Raw genomic sequence first — 20,292 nt, 5'->3', positions numbered from 1 at the left:
GTTTTTGTGGATTGAAATTGGGTCTGTTAAAGCATATTCTCAGGAGGAATCTTGGTAAACAAGACGCCCTGATAAACAGATAACTTTTTCTTTCCAGAGATGAGGCAATAGTTTTTTTCCTCCCTGTGCACAAAGTAGTCCATGAACATTGAAGGTGCTGCTCAGAAAGTGTGGTCTGTCTCACCAGGAATACAAATCAAACAGAAAAATGCATGCCAACATATTACACTCTGAAAAATAGCCATCACTGGATAAGCAGATAACTTATTCTTACTCAAAAGACTTTTCCCTATGGAAACTCTTCTACTGATTGTGTATAATATACATATACCTTCCCTCTGACTATTTATGCCCTGAAGGACCTACAGCCTGCAAGTCTATTACTCTTACTCACCAAACATGTTTTTCCAATTATCATTATAAATACAACACCACATTTGAGCACCTGGGATAAATATTACACCATTTGTATACAGGAAACTATGATCTAGAAGATTTGCCATTAAAATATGTTTTATACATCTTTCTCATCCACTTTTATTTCTTTTTACCAGCAAATGATCTGACATACACAATAAATATATAATTGTCTGAAGGGTTAAGTTTCCTTCCTGTTATTGAAGAAACACGAGTAGCCTCTAACTAGAGCGAAAGATGGAAAGGATGGCCTGATGCTTACAGTACTAGCCTAAGACATGACAGATCTGCATGGGAATCCACACTCTGCAACATTCTTCCTCTGAGATCTCAAGCAAGCCATTAGTTTCAGGTCTCCATCAGTAAAAGAAGGGTAACGTCATTTCCCTACCTCACACCACTGCTTTACAGACTCATACATTAAGACTGTGTGACATGCCCAGATACCCCTAGCAATGGGACTATATAAGTACTTTCATTAATCAGATGGTCATGGGGCATGCTTTAGAGGGGCTGGGAGGAAATATCTGTCCCCTGATGGACCTCAAAGAGGAGTAGGAAGAACAGGAAGGGCTGGCAGGGAGCAGATGCTGCAAAGGGTTCCACTCTTGACTACTTAGCAGCTATAGACTGGCCAGGCAGGGAGGAGAAGGTTCTTCCACCTAACAGGCAAAATTGCTGTCCCCACTCCTAAGCACAGAGAACTCAACCATCATTCAGCAACTAATCTCTGGTGTTCCTGTGGTTCCTTGGAACCACTGAGATGTCAGGGTCACTGCTCAGTCCTCAGAGTGGGTTCTTTGATTATAGCCTGGACCTCGGTACCAAGAAAAGCTGAACTTCAAGCTAAGTGAGGGACATTCAAGCAAAAAGTATGGACATCCAATGAAGAGCCAGACTCTTTTCTAGGCTCAGCAGTTATCCAGACAACAGCCTCAGTGGGATGTTGGTCTGGTTGAGAGCTGGTAGTGTGAGACTGTCAGTCCAGCACTGAATGTGTGGCACTGCTTTTATCATCCATCTATGTAGTGCAACACAGCAAAAAGCCTGAGTTACTCTATCTCACAGCACAGACATGCAAATTTTGCAACCTCTCTCCCAGTGCAGCCCATGGCACTAGCAGAGACCCTCTGCACCATGAAAGCGGAGAGAGACTGCTTCATCCTAGCTGGGCAAAGAATTCCCACAAAGCTCCAATTTCCAGAGCTCTCTAGGCTCAGGGTTTAGTTACAGTCTGTTATAACAACTATGACAGGGAAGTTAATGTACACTTAAGCATATATGCCACAAGATTCCTCACCTGTAGAGAAGTTGAAAGAACAGTGAAGACTCCAAAAGCTGATGCAATCTGTTACATTTCAACAATTTCATTCAATGAGCAGAATGGAGCCAAACACATACTGTAAATTATATTAGAATATTAGTCTGGCTAAGATGTTTGGCTAACATCCATATTTGTGTATCAACATAGGTAATAAAATGATCAAATGGTTCTTCTGAGACCACCTCCAGCTCACACAGTCCATCTGCAGCCAAACACCATGGATACAGCATGCTGCCTCCTAATCTATCTGGGGAAATGTTTTGTTAGCTGAATTGCATTTCAGGATCATTTGTGTAAAACGGTGTATTTAATTAAAATATTACTCGTTTCAACTCCAGCCACAACTGGGATCATATCCAAACTTCCAAGTCCTATCCAGCATAAGCCATGCAGCAATAATGCATTAAAATGTATAATACACACTTAACTAAACCATGCAAAGTTTCACATTAACTGCCTGGACAGAAGAACATATGCTTGCCTTTTACAGTTTAGCTGCTATATTTATGGCATGATGGGAAAGTCTTTCTTTGCCTATTTTTAATCCTTAAAATTTCATAAAACAAGATGAATCTCCATTATATTCATTGGAAAAAATAAATGGAATTCTCTTCTGCAATGGTCTTGTAATGCTTTAAATGGTTAAATCTTACTTTTCTGAGTTAGCTGCTACATAGGTAAAAAAGGAAATAATTTTGGTTTTGGAACATGCAATCTTTCCAAAGGAAAAAAAAAAACCCAACATTGACCTGCATCTCATTTTGCTCCAATTGTCTTAAAAGCAAGAGCATGCAACAAAAAAAAAGGCCAACCTCTCAAAATCGATGGATTAGTTGCTTTATTTGAACAGCTGAATAAATAACACCCTTATTTTGTTATATCAATACAGTGTAGCTGGTAGGCTTTCAGCAAAGTAGTAGACAAGTAGTTTGCTCTATGGAATTGATTATTCATCCAGGAAGGACACTGTGTTAAGATTATGAAATATTTCCATCCCTGGAGTTATCACAAATGTATGAGCTCCCAAAATTAAGCTGACCATTTAAACACCAAAAAGCATATTGCAGCATTAATGTTTAAACAGACTGCAATGGCAGAGACTTGCTTCAAAACAATCAATGCCACTCTATGCCCCAACAGCACAGGTGCTTTCTGCCCATCTTCCCATGGGCTCATATCTTGTGGGTCTAGACTTCTTCTGCCTTTGCCTTTATTTGAAGCTCAGTGATGGTGCTGGGCCCTCTGGTGCTAATCCATCAGATACTTAAGTAGATGCTTAAAATTAAGGTATGTGAACAGTTCCAATTGCTTTCAAATACAGAAAGTTAAGCAAGTGATTAAGTGCTTTGCTGGAGTGATGCCAGACTGCTCAAAAGAACACAGGATTTCATCCTTTATCCTCTATTTGGAAAGCTTCTCCTCATGTTTAATTTAATTGAAAGCAATGCTCAAATGATAACAACTTCACATTTATAGACCTCTAATTAATCGGCTTAATGGCCTCATTTCTGAGTGCCTCCCTACCTCCCAACACATGTACCTGGTTAAAGGGAAAAAAAGGAAGCCTTCTGGTTTACAAATGAAAAAAATGTGCTTAGAAAACTAAGCATAACTTCCTTGAAAATACCTGAGTCAGGGATCCCCAAAGTGCAGTCCATGAGCCAGCTGCCATCCCTGAAGACAACTGACAGGGCTGAATCCCTTGAGCTTGACGATATTTGTCTGCCACAGAGCACTTTTGTGAGAACTTATCCTGATATTCCTCGGCTAAAAGACCTTCACAAACTAAACCCTGACGATTCCTGATCTTTTGAGTGATACCATTCCTTTAAAAGCTATGCTGAATGTAATGATTTTGTTTCCTTTAAACCCCATGCATGCAGAAGCCCAGCACCAGGCCTGGGTAAAGGACATACTGTAACACTGAATCCTGCCCTACTGAAAAGCTGAGCATGAGGCTCTGAGAAGGTAATTCCCTATGTCCTCCCCTGATCAGTGCATAGGAGAAAGCAGAGGCTCTGCATCCATACACAACCCTGCATCTCACTCATCAGATACGTGAGGTAGCAGCTGCCTATGAGGCTCTCTCCTTTCTTTTTCTTTGTTTCTTAGACCTCGGAAGCAAAGCAGCTTGACATGGAGGTTGCTGACTGAGATTGGAGCACAATAACCAAAGCTCTTGTCGCTGCTCCTCAAAGTATTATTTTTAACTCAGCATCTTTCAAAGCAAAATAATTAGGTGATTATGTGAAGCGGGGACTGAAAACGTGATTCCTGCCTCACAACTGAAAGCTCAATTTAGGTGATTGCAAAGGGGGGTTCTCTTACTGGTTTGGATTTTTTTTTCTGTGGTTTGTTTGCTTTTGTGTTTTTTTTTTTGTGTGTTTGTGGTTTTTTTGTTGTTGGTGTTGTTTTGTTTTTGGTGTTGTTTTTTTTTTATTGTTTTTTTTTGTTTTGGTTTTTTTTGTTTGGTTGTGGTTTTTTTGTTTGTTTGTTTTTTTTAGCAATAGTAGCAGCATCAACTTTTCTATTCTTATGGCAAAATTTCCTTGCTTCAACTGGGTATTTTCACTCAGCTGTCTATGACCTGGATATGCTGTGCTCCTTAATGATGGGAGCTTTATACACAAAACTCAAACAAAATGAATTCTCCCATCACCATTCCAACTCCAATTCAGGCCATCTCTGTATCATCTCCTATTGTTTTCAAGTGGCACTTTTCATCAGGGCCATTTGCTTTTTCCCCAGGTATTTTTTGAAATTACAGAATTGCAAACATTATCTACTGACATATGCTAAGAGCAAGCATGATGAAGACTTCAAAAGGTCTTCCAACCTGCAGTTTTGCTTGTTTTTTGTTTTGTTTTTTTTAAAACAAAAACATATACTTGAAAGTTCAAACTGCATTTCTATGCATCTCAAAGCAGAGGTTAACTGCCTTGTGCAAATCTGAACAATGCTGACAGTTCCTGGTGAATGATAGACAGTACTCATGCTCATGAAATACTTCAGTCTAACATCTATAAAATTATTTGTTGGCCATTAATAACTCATCTAGCCACTTTAACATTACCTAAGCATTCAGCCAAAAATACCTTAAAGATTGCAAATACAGACACAAAAGGCTCTGTGCCATTTCTCTCACTGCTGAATTATAAGAACGTGGCTGAATTATAAATGTCAGTGTTCTCATTTTGTACCTAAGAGCCTATAGCAGAAATACTATATGTGCATGCTCTTGGATGAGCCTAGTACTCGCTTTCCAGCCTGCATTTATTTGCCATTCCACAGAAACGAACAAAAAAAGAAAAAAAATGCATGGAAGTTTATCAATTAAATATTGATTTGGCATCAATCTCTATCGACCTCATGATTCTCTCAACAAAGAATCCACAGAGTGAAGAGATCTTCATACTCAGTAGGAGACACGTTCTAAGCAGTTGGTTCCTGGAATTAGCTCACTAACAGTGAGGGCATATCCTCTAACCACAGACAGGACAGAAGGGAAGAACAGCAATTTCAGCAGGCTTCGTTTTGACTACATAGTCATATAAATGGCCAAATCTTACATCTCGTGCAGACTGGCTGCTGCACATAGACACACATAATGTGCTTATAATGAACAGCACCCAGTGGGGAATTTTCCAAGTAAAGTACCACTAACAAGCTGCTTTTCTGATCGTTGTTGCTGCTGCTGTTGTTGAAATTGTTTTTCCCAGTTAGAATCAGGCTTCATCTTCTCAATCTACAGCTGAAATGAGAACAGCATTCCCCAAATCAAGAGCCAAGAGAAAGTATAGAATCCAGAAAAACAACTGCAGAAAAGATAAGTTATTTTAATTACCTTCAGAATTATACAGGGATTCGCTCTGGTGTACATTATAATCCCATTGCTTTGCAGGGTTCGCAGACGGAGAGCCAACTTGAATTCCTCTTTCTTGCTATTTTCAGAAACACGGTATTTAATGTAGCTATTCCCAGCAAAGCTAAGGGAAGTGTGGCCTGAAACAACCATTTTGAAAAGACGTGTGTTTTTAGTGATACATGAAGCAATCCCTCAACTGCTAAGCAATTAAAGAATTTATAAAGTTAATGAGAATGACTAGGAAGAATAAATAAAACCCATTTTTGATGAGAGTAAACAAAGCTGGCATCTACTACAAAATATTTCTGCATTTCCTTTTTTAAGCTATTTTTCAGGGGATAGAGGTAAGTTCTATTTTTCCAAACTTAAAAATAATTTTTTAAAAAAAAGAGGTTTCTCCAAGTATTCAGCATTTTTCAGCTTATACACTCCTGGAGTCACCAGTCTTGCCTCACTGGTAATAGAGGGAATCAAAGATGATCACACCCATACATCAGGCAGTTGAGTCATGGGTGTCAAGTTACGTGTGGGCAGATGTTACCCAAACCCTCGCAGTGAGTCCCCTGCAAGCAGGGCCCAGGACCACAGTTCGGTAGCTGCTGTTCTTTCATCAAGCAAACAGCACAAATCCTCTGTCTTGCAGCCTGGGATTCACTGAAGTCAACAGAAAGCTCTGCTTCACTGGCTGTCCACCTGGCTCTTCATACCCCAGGGAACAACACAGATGCAGAGAACTAACAGATGTCCTCAAACTTTCTTTTTGGGATACTGTAGTGTTTTCATTAATAAAGGTTGGAATTTTGGTAATCTAAATAGTAAGCAGAAGAGTTAATTATAGAGCTTTGCCCATGGGCAGGAAAACATCTGGCATAACATTCTCTAGGAAAAATCCTGTTTTCTCAGCAGCCTGTTTTACTGAGCTGGAATTCAAGCAAGCCAGTGGGAATTTCCAAACAGAAACTGGATCACAGTCTACATACAGCCCCATAGCTATAAAGACAAGTATTTATAGGGCTTATAAACAGACACCCCAAGTGCCCGTGCTGAGACGGGTTAAGCAGTACATTTTCTGTTGACTTCACTGGCATCTTCACTGCCTACAAAATGAGAATGGCAGCAGTTTATTTCCCAAGTATATCCCCCCTGATGGCTGTGACATGCACCTGAACACTCGCCAAGCTTTCCCGGTGGGCACTGGCAGATGAACGGTCTCCGGCTGGCTTCGTACCCCACACACTGCATGTCCCCTGGACATGGCTTCTCCAGACAGGGATCGTTGGACCCTGGGCAGAGCCCTCCTGCAATAAGTTAAAAATACTGTCAGGGACCCACAGGGCAAAGCATCATATGCTGCAGTGGAAGAGGAATAAAAGACAATTATTGATCGCACATTTCAGTACAAGCAAATAATGGCTTAATAGTAATAACAATAACACCTCCAAAAAAGCCCCAACAAACCTTCATAGAAAGGAACAGCTTATGGACAAGGACTGCAATAGTTCCTTTCCAAAGACTGCCCTAAACCCCACGGGAACATATTATAAAAACAATCTATTATGAGCAGTAACTGGTTTATAAATTAATTTTCCCACAGAACTTCCTGCACAGGGGCTTTAGAGATGTGAGGGGAAAAAAGTTCTTGAAGCTATGCACTCCTTTTCCCCCAGCACACCCATGAGAAGCAAACATAAGAGGGAGAGATGCTAAAAGCACCAAGCCTGCCAGAGTTCAAGAATCATTTGGACAATGCTCTCAGGCAAATGATGTGATTCTTGGTGGTCCTGTGCAGGGCCAGCAGTTGGACTTCGATAATCCTTGTGGGTCCCTTCCAACTCAGGATATTCTGTGATTCTCAGCCATGCTTGGATTACAGTGACATCTGGATTTTTCATTCTCATACTACACAGGACATGCTGCCAGCCTGATCACACAGCACAGGCAAACTTGCCCTCTCCCTACGTTCCTCCTGACATTTCTGAGATCTCACATCCTATCAAGCTTGCCCAGGCTACCAAAACCTGCACTCCTTTTTTCTAATCTGCAGGGACAGAAATATACTGACTTAAATTTGCTTAAAATACATGAGTGACACAATCATATGTAGGTTTTTCAAAACCCCCTAAATTCTTTACATCTCTCAAGCTGAGCATGTCAAGGACTTATTATTTAAAGCCTCTCAATATCAAAAGAATTTTTTGCATTTCATGGGGTTTGGCTAAAACTTCAACGTAACTTCTAAAAGTGTCTAAATAAATCTGTTTTGATTGCCCTAATCTTAAAAGATTTGCACACACTGTAATAATGCAAAACATGATACAACTATTGCTGCTTAATATATGGATTTTCAGAAATATGTGACTTCCACAACAGTTAGCGCCTTCTTGGTTGCAATAAGGTACTTGGGAGATACAGAATCAGTTTCTACATTTGGGCATCTGTGTATGGCTGGTATGAAAGTAGACTTCAAGTGCAGGAAAAAAGGCACTCCTGCCCTTGCTTTTGTTGATTTGCAGCCCGAGCATGAATGGAGGGAAAGGCACTTGCTGGGAATGGACAGACACCTCTTTTGTTTTTCAAGTTAATTTAAAACATACAAGTGATGAATTTAATGATAAAAAGTACCTTCCTACCCATTACTTTCTGAATATTGACAATTCTTGTATATTGCAGGATCTGTCTTGTAGGATCCTTATCATATAAAAAAACCTAGTTTACTTTTGAGCACATTGTTTTATTTACAGTTTAAAAATGAAGGAATCAACCTGTCATGTAGTACCTCTCCAAAAGTAATGAAAGAAATAATCTTATTGCTCTCACACTTTTGTATAAGCCAAGCAGGACTCATAGTAAGCATAGCTGAAATTACCTGACAATGTAAGTATTTTCTGGGAAAAGAAAAATTACTACTTTAGATTTCAAAGTGGACATGGGCCGACTACAAATATGGCAATTACTGTAAATGTCTTCCTTGATGTACAGCACAGTCAATTTAATGTTTAACATCCTCCCTTCCTTTATCAAACATTTGTTTGAGAGGTCTATGGAGTAAAAGATTTACAGTACTGCCTGTAGCACTGTTAGAAAATGATGCATGGCAATCTTTATTAATCACATTAATAGGCAACATTAACAGGAATAACAGCTGCAATACACAGTCACACTTTAGTCCTTTTAGAATCAAGAAAAAACTGTCATAGGGTTCTGGACTACAGATTTATATTCTATTTAAATGTAAGATCTGTAAAATTTAACAGAGAATATGACGTTTTCTATACTTTGGTTTGATCGGCTTTTTTTTAAGAATAAAACTCCTAATTTCTTAGAATTCAATGTCAAGTAAAAATTATTTCTGAGCTGCTTTGTATTTTCACCTTGGTTGTTTTAGCTATTTCGACCCATTCTTGTGTGAGAAATACACAGCATTCTGGTGTCTGCAGAGTGTATCTCTTCTTTGAACAAACTTAAACCTTTTGTGAGGCTGCAATTCAAGTGAGCCTCTGTGTAGCTGACAGAGATGCCATTTGGACTAAAGGCCCACAGCTTGTCACTGTGCAGCAGAAAGAGGCACTGAGATTTCCAAATGTGGCTCTGCAAATTTTCACATCTCCTCACCTATGATTTCATCTTTGACACGAAAGAATAAAGGAACAGCTTGCTTTGTTACCCTTCTCTGCCAGGTTTTTGATCTGATCCAAACTCTGATTTGTACTTCAGAGCTCTCCTTCTGCACTCAAAAAATATATGGAAAAGATCTAACGTGCAACAGTGGAGATAAGCGTTTATCCTGAACGGCCAAGAATACTCCTGGTAAACTACAAGGAAATCAACTTTTTATTCATCCTGCTGCAGGAGGATTTCATAGCTGTCACAAAACTTTAAAATATTCAGACTTGCAAGAAGTGCTTTATGCCTGTCTGTATGGTTATAAGTACATAAGCTACAAATCTGCATTATTGCATTGCCCCAGCTAACACGCATTTTCAGGCTGATTTCACAACTATGTGGAGCAAAATTGTAAAATTGTTCAAGGTTACGTTGTCCACATCAAAGATTTACAGCCTGAGTTTAAATAAAATTATTCTAATGTTGCATTTCCACTCCAAAGAGCAGTCTATTTTCCATCCAATAAAAGATTCAAAAAATGTAGGTTCAAATTGATAATTTTTTTTTTCTAGGCTGGTTCAGACCATCCACAGCATTCTCTTGAAACTCACATTAGTATTAATAAAACTGTTCCCTACAAGGTATCACAAAAACACATGAGCTAGCATCAACCAGTGCGTGGCAGGAAAAGGTGGAATAGACCCACTTGATTTTGACAGATCACCTTCAGTTTAATTCTCTAAAAGAAGATAAAAGTATTTCAATCTTCTAACCAATATACTGAGGAAGAAAACACTGTTCCATTGGAAGATGAGAGATTTATTTAATTCCCATTCCTTCAAAAAAGGAGCACTTCTAGGATTGTAAATATATTTTGAAAATTGAGTGCTTCAACAATTTTAACTTAAGCCTTGTGATATTAGGTGGTTTTCTATCAGCCCAGTCTCCTGAATCTGTATGAGTATTAAAAAGATTCTGTTTTTCTCACTTGTAGAAAAGAAGCTTGGAAGGAGGGAGATTCCTGAAAGCCAGAATTGCAAGAAGCTTGTAAAACAAAGTACAAACTGCTACTTCAAATAATATTTCGTTTACTGTGGAGAGAAGACTGTCAACTCATGATCTGCAATCTGTTTTTATTTTCTGAGCACAGTGACCAGGTATTGTAAGCAGTGATTATTCCACGCATGGCAGTGCAGACACCATAGAATTGTTTCTGTGCAAGCCAGCAACGTGTTTCAGTTGGCTCAGGTGCCCCTGGAAAACTTCATGTCACACAGCACATCCCAGTGAAAACAGATTCTCTCCAAGTTTTAAGTAACAAGACATTTGAATTATTTCACCCCCTCCTTGATCCCATATTCCAACAGGACTCTTTAAGTGATAGACAGCAATTCCCACTTGCCCTGGTTCCGAGTCATGTCCCCACTTCATGTTGCAGCTCTCCCACTTTTTATATGAGCTTGTGCATTCTCAGCATGGGCTTTACTGCTGGAGATATTCACAGGGAAGGAAACTTTCCTTGGACAAAGGTGACATTAAACAGACTACAGCCAGATCTAACAAAGTTATCTGCAGTTCTTTGTTCCCAAGCACAGACCTTTTTGTTCAATTTTCCTTGCCAGGCTCATTAATATGCATGTGTGTGCTTTCTGAAAACGGGAAAAGCAGTGTTGTACACTAAGAACTGGGTTGCTGATGCCCAGCCCTTCAAAGCATCCAGGACTCTTTTAGAGGCAATCTGTGCTCTGTGGAGCTGAGGCCAAAAATCAGCTCTGAGAATAGGTCCTATATTAACAGCAGATCTTCAGAGTCTATGATTTCCTTCTGTCAGAGCATTCACAAAATACTAAAAGCGCCTTCACAAAGTCTGAATTGTCTTATTTCATGAAAAGTGGTCCAACACTGCTGTTCTCTTGATTAAATAACATGGATGCATCTGCACTTTTTGCTGAACACTTCTGGGTCTATTAGAAAAATTCTTTCAAACTATAAGGCCAGAATAACATTAAACACTTGGAATGGAATTCATCTCATCTAACTCAAGGGCATGATTCATCTGACTGATTTTAGACATCTAGGGAGAGATGTATCACATTATTAAAAATACCTCATTCTTCCCACTATCTGCAAATGGGGCCTGGAGTGACCAGCACAGATGTAGATATATGCCCATATTTGTCAAGATTATTTCAATCCTTCTCTCGCCTGTGAACACATTAATGTGATATCGCTTTTGTTAGATTATAATGCAGAACATCTCTAGAGCAAAGTAGTTCCAAAAAAACCTGCGCTGCCCCTTTGCCTCAACACGAAAGAATTACTTTGCGTCGTGAAAAAAGTACGGAATAGATTTTTGCCTCTGAAAAATGAGAATGCCATGAGAACTATTTTACAGGAATATATTTATTCCATTCCTCCTACTTTTATTTCCCACAGCACTGACTGCTGTTTGTATACCTTGTGCCATGTGATGGGAGGTTGGTCATCACATAGCCCCTCTGGTCACGCTGACACAAGCCCCCATTTGTGACAATATTTTTCATACAAACACAAACAGATGAGGCAAAAATCTAAGGAGACAGTCTGTTATTGGAAAACTCTTTAGTTCAATTTTATTGATTTAAAAGCTAAGATTGACGTATGTGAACTTTTGAACTTTTTCTTCCAGAGCTGAGCTGCTGAACCTCTGAAGTTCACCCACTGACTACTTTACAGTCTCCCTACATTTTCACATTAGATAACTCTGTTTGCTCACAAAGGTAATCTAGGTAAGTTATGCACAGCTGGCATGCATAAATTGTGCATATCTGTGACATCTGCCAGTGGGAAAAACACTCCAAGTATGATACATATTTCAAGAATGAGTGAATTAGTTCAAACTCAAGCTTTCTGGGCCATAATTGAATCAGATCTCTGGAAAAATATGCAATATTTTAATGGCTTTTTCATAATTCAAGGTATTAATATTTACTGGATGTGGAACTCTCTTAGCAGCAAAGGAAGTATAATACTTTTATTACACTGCTAATATCTTGCTAATGCTGTCTTGTTAAACAGGCCAAAATAAATTTGTGCACTTTTTCCTGATTCGCTGCATTTGTGCGTTTATTTATAAGAAATATTGATGGAAGAAGTATTTGAATTTTTCTAACTCTTTTACTCTAGTCTTTAGCTTTCATGAGAGCTAAACTACCCATACATTCTCTAACTATTATACTCCCACAAGTCCGTGTTATCTACTATGTGAGAAAACACAGTGTGTTTACCTAAATACCAAAATATTTCCTGTGGCTCCTTTAATTAAAAACAGTAGAAGAGGATGACGCACTAAGTAATGAGGAGAAGGCCCAAAGCATGAATTCTTGCTTCCCACCAAGGTGTATTACTTCTGTGCACGTAACAGACACCAAGGTGTTCACCTCTTTGGCAGTTATACCTAACTCAGCAGCTCTGGACATTTTTTTACTACAGGCTTTGTGGCAGGCTGGATGTGCTCAACCCCACGCCAAATCGTGTGGATCCTCCATGGGAAATCTGCACCTAATCTGGCTCGAACGGCAGCAGTGGGAACCCCTCCAGCTTCTCAGCAGGACCAGGACAAGCTGCCTGTTTCAAGTGCTCCTACACAGCAGTCTTCAAGGCCGTGATAAATGGCCCAGAGCTCTGTGGGGAACAAAGTTGCTCTCAGAACCACACTGCCTTTCCAGCAGCCTGTCATCCATTTTGGGGATTGACTGGTACATGACAGAAAAATTTGGAAAGCGCTGTCCCAGCTGAATTTCTGTGCTTCCACTGCAAGCTTGCTGTGCCAGGAGAGCTGCTGGGTCAGAACTGCGCTGCACTGCAAAGTCCCTTTTTTGGAGTTAAGCTAAGGGATTATGAGGCAGAGGGAATAATACATCATTATTGACTTTAACAGGTAGTGAAATGAAATGATAAACAGTGAAAATTTTGGCTGCCAGAAAACCAGTTTCTAACTGTGAGGACTATCACAATCCCCATAGAGATGAGGATTTGTGATTTCTTGATACAAAAGTGAGACTAAGCTACAACTTAAGAGAATATAAAAAAGTTTGGCAGACGGTGCTCCCGCACTGGCTCCTGGACCTGACTGGAGGATATTGCAGCACTGTCCCTTTTAAACCTGTGAAAATCCTTTACTTCACAGCCTTTCATGTGTAACAAAATGCTGACTACTGTTATGATAGATATGTCTATTTAAAACTTAAAAGGCTCTTACTTAAAAAGTGGACAGATATTCTGCTCTTGAATGTACCTCAGATAGAGAATCACAGTATTTTTTTCAGAATTGAACTTCTATGGCATTATTATCCATGTGCTGCAGGAAGAAAAATTATTTTTGGTTAAGTTTTATGCAATTTATGCCTATTTTCATCCCCACCGAGGTCAGTAGTAAAACACGAAGCCCTGCTGACTGCTGCAGAAACAAAGGTTGGTTATTGAGGGATATGGCTGCTGAATTCTTGTCTTGCTCTGTGTGTGTGTGCACGTGTGCTTAAGATGGGGGAGATGTATTAGATGTATCGATTTTACAGCAGCTTTTTTCTCTGCTCTTAAATGAAGTGGAATGAGGAGCAAATAGCCTGGCAAACAAAAGAAACAGAGCCAGGATTATAACTGCCTAAGGTTCTAAAATCCAAGTGCAGAATCATACAGAAGATTGGCTGTTTGTCCATACGAAATCTCTGCCAAATGTGGAGCAGCCCAAACCGACTCTGTCCCCTACTGTAGCATTAAAGGTCAGAAAAAGTGCTTGCTAATAAAATACTTCACTGGTTTTTGTGTCTCTCTGCAACAACAGGACTGGAAAAGGCCTTTCCACCTGCCTGGCTTAGATCAGGGGTACTTTTCCTTGGAGACTTCTGGCACATTACTAGAGACCAGGCTCTGCTGCAGTCACAATCCAGGTTTATTCCAGTGGTGGCACCAACGGACTGGGAAACTACACCCCCCCCCCCCTCCTTGTCCTTCTTCTCCCACTCCTTCCCCTCCCCTGGAAGCCGGCTGATGGCTCTGATTGCGGAGCCTCCAGGAAAGTGGTCTTTGTCGTAAAAGGCCAAAGTTCATAAACTTCCATTTACATCAGCAAACACGAACAATTCTTCCCGAGCCTGAGAAATCAATTCCCACAACGCATCAGCCAGTCGTGCTTTAGCAGACTGAATTGAAATGCCCCTTCTAATCTGCATCAGAGGAATAGAATGGATCCTATTGCATAATGTGCAGCGATGGGAGGGGAAGAGGGAGCAGTACTCACCATTGCACATGCAGCGCACATTCCTGTAAAAGCGGGGACACACAAAACTAATTCGTGCTGTGCTGTAGGTCATCAGGGAATGTGAATCAATAGACAGACTTTGCTCACAGTGTTGTTCCTGACAATCCAGTCCGGAGCAATTCTTCTCCAGGATAGCAGAAATACGAATCACATTTTCCAAGTGTCTCCTCGCATTGGTAAGCTTCTGAATCAAATAGGCGGGCTTATAGAAACCGCCGCTGTGCATCTGAACCGCGAACAGCATGTCGAGCTGGCTGCTGCCCGCCACCGGCTGAATGCTGATGATGTGCAGGCTGTCCTGCTTCTGGGAGAGCACCGCGTTGCGCAGGGTGCGCCTGAACCCGTGCATGTGGAGACCCACAAAGTCTTCCGGGGAAACGTTCTCAAAGCGGATGGTGACCGTGTTCTGCAGCATTTCTTGCAGCAGCTGCTCAACGTGGACCACGACGTCGATGGGCACCTGGAACCGGCCGTCGCTCACGGAGACATTCAGGACGTATTTGCCGTTATCCAGCCCTCCGAGGGCGATGATCTTCCCATCATGGCTGTTGACCTTGAACAAACTTTTCTGCTCTGACTTTAGTGTGTATGTGAGGACATCGTACACATCCTGATCTGTGGCATGAATTTTCCCAATGACTCCCCCAGGAAAATCATCTTCCATGGTGACAATGAAAATCTCCAGTGGAATGGCGGTTGGTTTGTGAATGCTCTCTTCAATAACCCTCACCTGAACATAGGTATGGGAAACCTGCTGAGGCCTCCCAGAGTCCTTTGCCTAATGTAATTTAGAAAAAGAAAAAGAAAAAAAAAAAAAATTAACAAAAAACCCCAAACCACATTTAGAACACAGCCTGCAACCACAACTTCTTGCTATGTATATTCTCACAGCATCAGTAATTCTGAAAAGAAATTCTCAAAAGAATGCTCAAATGCATTTGCAAAATACATATGTAAAGAAGTGTCTCAGCCATTTCTAGCAGTGGAACTTACAAACTCTTTAGGGAAGCACAGATCTCTAAGTGGATTGCAGAAAGAAATGTGTCAGTAGAATGTCTCATTACTCAGACTGAAATGTTCCCAGGATCCCACAGCTATCACTTGTCATCTTCACAACAGAGAATATGCCAACAGCGGTATATTCTGCACCAAACACAGTTTGGGCTCACTTCTACCCTGGAGAAGAGACTGAATTCCAGTGAAACATCAGCTTTCTGCACGGCTTGGTGTGCTCCAAAGCACTCCGAACCCTACTTAGCTCGTGCGGATGTGAGGGAGAGTTCAGAATTTTTCTACAGGATTCTGTACCTCTTTACCTGAAGCAACGAAGAAACATGCTTGGCATAAATAAAATTTATCATCCTCCAGAAATAAAATAGGTACTTGTGCTGTTACTAATGATAAAATATGAGAGCAACACTGCATTTGGACAGATGACTAGATGACCCAGAGCAGGTATTATAGCATCGTTTGCACTTATTTTATAGAGAGCAAAAGAGCAAGTATGACAAAAAACCCAAGGCCATCTTGATGGAAAGGTGTGCAAACTTGAATCAGTGTCCTTTCCTACAGTAAGAAAAATGTTTTATTGCAGTCCCTATTACGATATACTGCTCCACACATTTATTTGCCTCACAGAAGAACAGAAGACTAAACAGCCACTAGGCAGAGATGTAGGACATGTTCAAAGACCTTTGTATTTGGACGCGGGAAGAAAATTTACAAGCCGAAGGAAAAAATAGCAGGATGACAACAGTAATATGGACACTACTAGGAGTAGATTAGTAACTCTAAGACACTCTAAAATTTATTCATCTTCACTCCTTAAAGAGCTGGGTAGAGTATTTAAAATATTTTATATGTATGTGCAGACAAATCCCCATGTACATGCAGATGAGGTTATGTTTTATTTCACTTTCTATTTCAACATTAATTTTTAATAAACCTAATACAGAAGAGCAACCTGAGAGTGGAAAAGAGAAAGCAGCACTCTGGCACATATGGATGGAAAGAAACACTTCTACGGTCTATACACAACAGGAAACTATAAAATACGTTTTCACTGCAGAAATCCCTGAAGAAAATAATACTGGGAGGAATCATGACTCCACGATCCAAGAGCATGGTTTTCTGAGCATGTTGGTGCTTCTCAGACATGGTGGTTTGTCTAATATTTCATTTATATGAAATACGTAGCTCTCTAAAGCTAGAGGATGCTGCTCAAATTTAACCCTCATGCCCAGTTTTGGCTAAACTAGAACTCTGGCTAGCCAATTACCCTGAAAGCAGGATATTTTACAATTAAGGCATGGTAAGAAAGAAAGGTGATGATTTTTTATATCCCTGCAAGGCTAAAATATAGATCTCAAGGATATTAAATGCCAAACTTGTAAAACTTCAATTTGAACTGTTAATTAGTATCTGCTTGTAAAGGAAGACAGGCAGTGGTTAGCGAGATCAACCCCAGCAAAGCAAGTGGAGGAAGCAAACATTTCAGACACAGCTTATGGGACCATGACTCATTTCAGTGAAGAGGCTCATTCCCTAGACTTGCATATTTACTGAACTCTAATACATCTTCTCTGGCAGACCTGAGAAATGTGGACAAATTACTTTTGGATTTGCAGGTTTTGGCAATCAAAATTACCCTGGTTACAAAGCTTCTCAACAATTATTCTAAAGCTAAGTTTGAGCTGGACTTCTATTGCATGTCTTATTTTGACATTCTTTAAAAGCTAAGCTGACCTTGGAAATGTGATTTCATGAATTCTTGGAAGGCTTCCAAAAATTTATGATTAAATTTATGACTTAAAAGCAGAAATTATTTTCGTTCCTACAGCAGTATTTTGCAGTCACTTGTTCTGGGGTGCATTTATATGTATATAATGCATTTTTTCTCATTTTCCTTCCTTAGCTACAGAAAAAAAATGATGAAAATCTTAAACCATAACGGTTGCTGCTCAGAAAATTCATTTCATGCCGAGGAAATTGGAAAGGTGGCTGGCTACCTATTTATATTTATATGAAACCAGGTTTAAGAACATCAAAGAAAATATTCTGCATTGTGCATTTGCAAACGGGAATATGTGGTATTAACTCATAGAATACACTCCATTATATAAAACCAATCCATAGAGGCAAAGTACGGGCTACCTACCACTAAGAGATTTCTTTTGTTTCAGTGTAGATGTAAAAAAATCAAGCCTTACCTGCACGCAGAGCACATACTCAGTTGAGACCATGTGCTTGAAGATGACTGCAGACCTCAAAACGCCATGAGGGTCCAGTGTAAACTCCTCCTCTTCATTGCCAGTGAGGATGGTGAAGGTAAAAGGGGGGCCATTGTGAAAAGAGTCTTTGTCTGTCACTACCAGCTGCAAAATGCTTGTGCCCACTGGTTTATTTTCCTTTACACATATACACAGCGTATAAAGAAAAGGATTAAAATGATTCATATTGCAATCATAAAATACCACATTTTTCTATTGAGACTATTCAACTGAATGCTCTTTGCCCAAGCTGGGATTTCACAAAGCTGCATTTTGTTGACACCACTCACGCCCCATGGACCAGTGGCAGGGATGAAGGGACCCACCACACCTCCAGGGCCTGCTGGGCTCTGTCTGATACTCTGCTGATCATCACTGACTAAAAGTCAAGTCTCACAGCCAGAGCAAGCTGTAAAGAAGTGCGAACTTATCCCAGCGCAGACATTTTGAGGTTGGAGTACCTGGTGCAGCAGGGACGAATGTTAAAATGTGTGACAGATGCTGTGGTTAAGAAGCCTCAGCAAACAGAAACTTACCAAAAGACTCAAGAAAGATTTGTTTATACTTTCCTTTAGATAAGACCACTTGATAAATGTTTTGCAGATAGATCATCAAAAGGTACTTAACTGAAACCAAATGCCTGTGCATTTTAAAAGTCAGAGAAGTTTTTGATGTGCAGGATAAACTTACTTGAATTACAGCTGTGTAGTTAGCTGGAGTAAACACAGGGCTGTTATCGTTCACATCAGAAATGTCCACATTGACCGTCACAGATGAAGACAAAGGAGGGGTACCACTGTCTCTTGCCTGGACAACTAATGAATAACCAGATATCTGAAAAAAGGTGAAAACATTGAATCATTGTGAAAGCGGTCCTAAATTTTAACACGGGTTCTTTACATTTGATATGCCACTTTCCATATTCTAAGGAAAGCTGATTGGCCTCATTACCTTCCTGCCCTTAGTACAACATTATCCTGTTTATTGCCACATTGTGCTCCAACTTCTGTTTTATAAGGCTACCAATAAACATAACAGCTGCATTGTATTAAAATAACTGTATCAGATAAAGCATTCCTGAAACAAAGGGGCAGACAGAGAAGAAATGACAACTATTAGTCCTGTAAGCTTACATTTTCATCTCTCCTAGGTGTCAGCTGGGCTAAGTGACCTGATTCTATTTATTTTAGAGTTGGTCTCCAAGATATTATATAAATTGCCTATTAGAGCCAGCATCAGTTTGACACATACTATTTCTAAAGCGGTGATGGAGAGCCAAGAAAAAGTTCACAGGCAGTTGGCTTAAACACACTGGAAAACATTTGGGAGTACGAGGGACAACAGTCTCTGTAGCAACAGAATATCATCCACTGTTCTGCAGAAGATAAGTGGGCTTGAGTCTGCTTGTTTGCAGCAGACCAAAACAACTCAGCGCAGTGCAGGCAGTTCAGTGCATCATCCATGGGCCCTCTACACACATATGTGCCCGTGCGTGAGGTGTGAGCATATGTGACAACTTGCAAAAGCTCTGTCTGTGCACAGTTTATGGATGACAGTTGGATTTTCCAAACTGCATCCTTATGTTGTCTTCCTTAGGTCTTACAAGTGTTTTTGACTGTATATTGCTCCTTGCTCTGCAGGGAAAGCTGCTGACATGTCTGCCCCTGAATCCTCCCACAGGGGAGCAAGAGAAGGGCGAAACATGCCAGATACAACACTCTGCTCCACCCTCTCAGTGCAGGGCTGGAAAGGGGAAAAGCATGGCCCTGCAGAGGGGAGCAAGATAATGTTAAAGGGCCTTTTTTGGGAGAGGGGTGCGAGGGAAGGAAATCCAAATACATTTGAAAAATAGCACCTTTTTTTTTGTGGTAGGGAGGAGCTCAGACTGAGCACAGAAAATAAGGGCGCTGCTCTGGGAAGTGGGACCAATACAAAGCAAAATGGAACATGATTTTTGGGGGTTGTATGGAAGAGAAAGACTGCAATTTGGTGGGGGTAAAGTGACAGGAGGGAAGAGGAATCCTGAACTATGCAAAGTCAAGAAACCTGAGGAAGAGAATTAATTTTTTTAAAAAACTCTAATTTCCACTGCTAGCTAAAGACAGAGAGTTTTGTAGAATCTTTCCCAATTTTATTTCTGTGTTTGCTTTCCTTCCAATGTATCCCAGAAAGGTAGATGGCAAAAGTCATGGTCTCTATGTGATTACAGCTCTGGAAATAAGTCTCCTTAAACCACTGAAACCTGGGAGTCAGCACTGCCTTTGGGGATCTACAACAGATGGGGCATCATATTTAATTTTCCCTGAAGGGGTCAGAAACACCTGTGTCTAGGAAATGTGCCAATGAAGCAAAGAAAAAGACAATATCTCAGCTTATTTTAACTGAGGGAAACTTTGGAAAATGCAGCCCTAACACAGCTGGCATTACACATACACACACTTGTGAGGGTGTGTGTGTCTGAATGCAGCCACACGAGTACACTTCAGAAATTAAAAAAAGTCATATTAAGAAACCC

General features: G+C 40.3%; 1 protein-coding gene across 8 annotated transcripts in view; it reads right to left on the bottom strand.

The window, feature by feature from the left end:
• FAT3 (FAT atypical cadherin 3) overlaps window positions 1-20,292 on the bottom strand; it is a 398,042-nt gene that overhangs the window by 26,560 nt on the left and 351,190 nt on the right. For all 8 annotated transcript variants that reach the window (XM_040054688.2, XM_040054680.2, XM_040054683.2 and 5 more), the window contains 5 exons: window positions 18,468-18,611; window positions 17,718-17,915; window positions 14,488-15,286; window positions 6,770-6,904; window positions 5,586-5,743 (listed from right to left, as the gene is read on the bottom strand). In XM_040054688.2, coding sequence (XP_039910622.1) covers window positions 5,586-5,743; window positions 6,770-6,904; window positions 14,488-15,286; window positions 17,718-17,915; window positions 18,468-18,611 — 1,434 coding nt within the window. The remainder of the gene's footprint in view (window positions 1-5,585; window positions 5,744-6,769; window positions 6,905-14,487; window positions 15,287-17,717; window positions 17,916-18,467; window positions 18,612-20,292) is intronic.

The sequence above is a fragment of the Hirundo rustica genome, chromosome 2 (genome assembly GCF_015227805.2).
Source record: "Hirundo rustica isolate bHirRus1 chromosome 2, bHirRus1.pri.v3, whole genome shotgun sequence".
In the NCBI taxonomy this organism is placed as follows: domain Eukaryota; kingdom Metazoa; phylum Chordata; class Aves; order Passeriformes; family Hirundinidae; genus Hirundo; species Hirundo rustica.
Note: the sequence above shows the minus strand (reverse complement) of the source record. Positions and strands in the feature narration are given on the sequence as shown.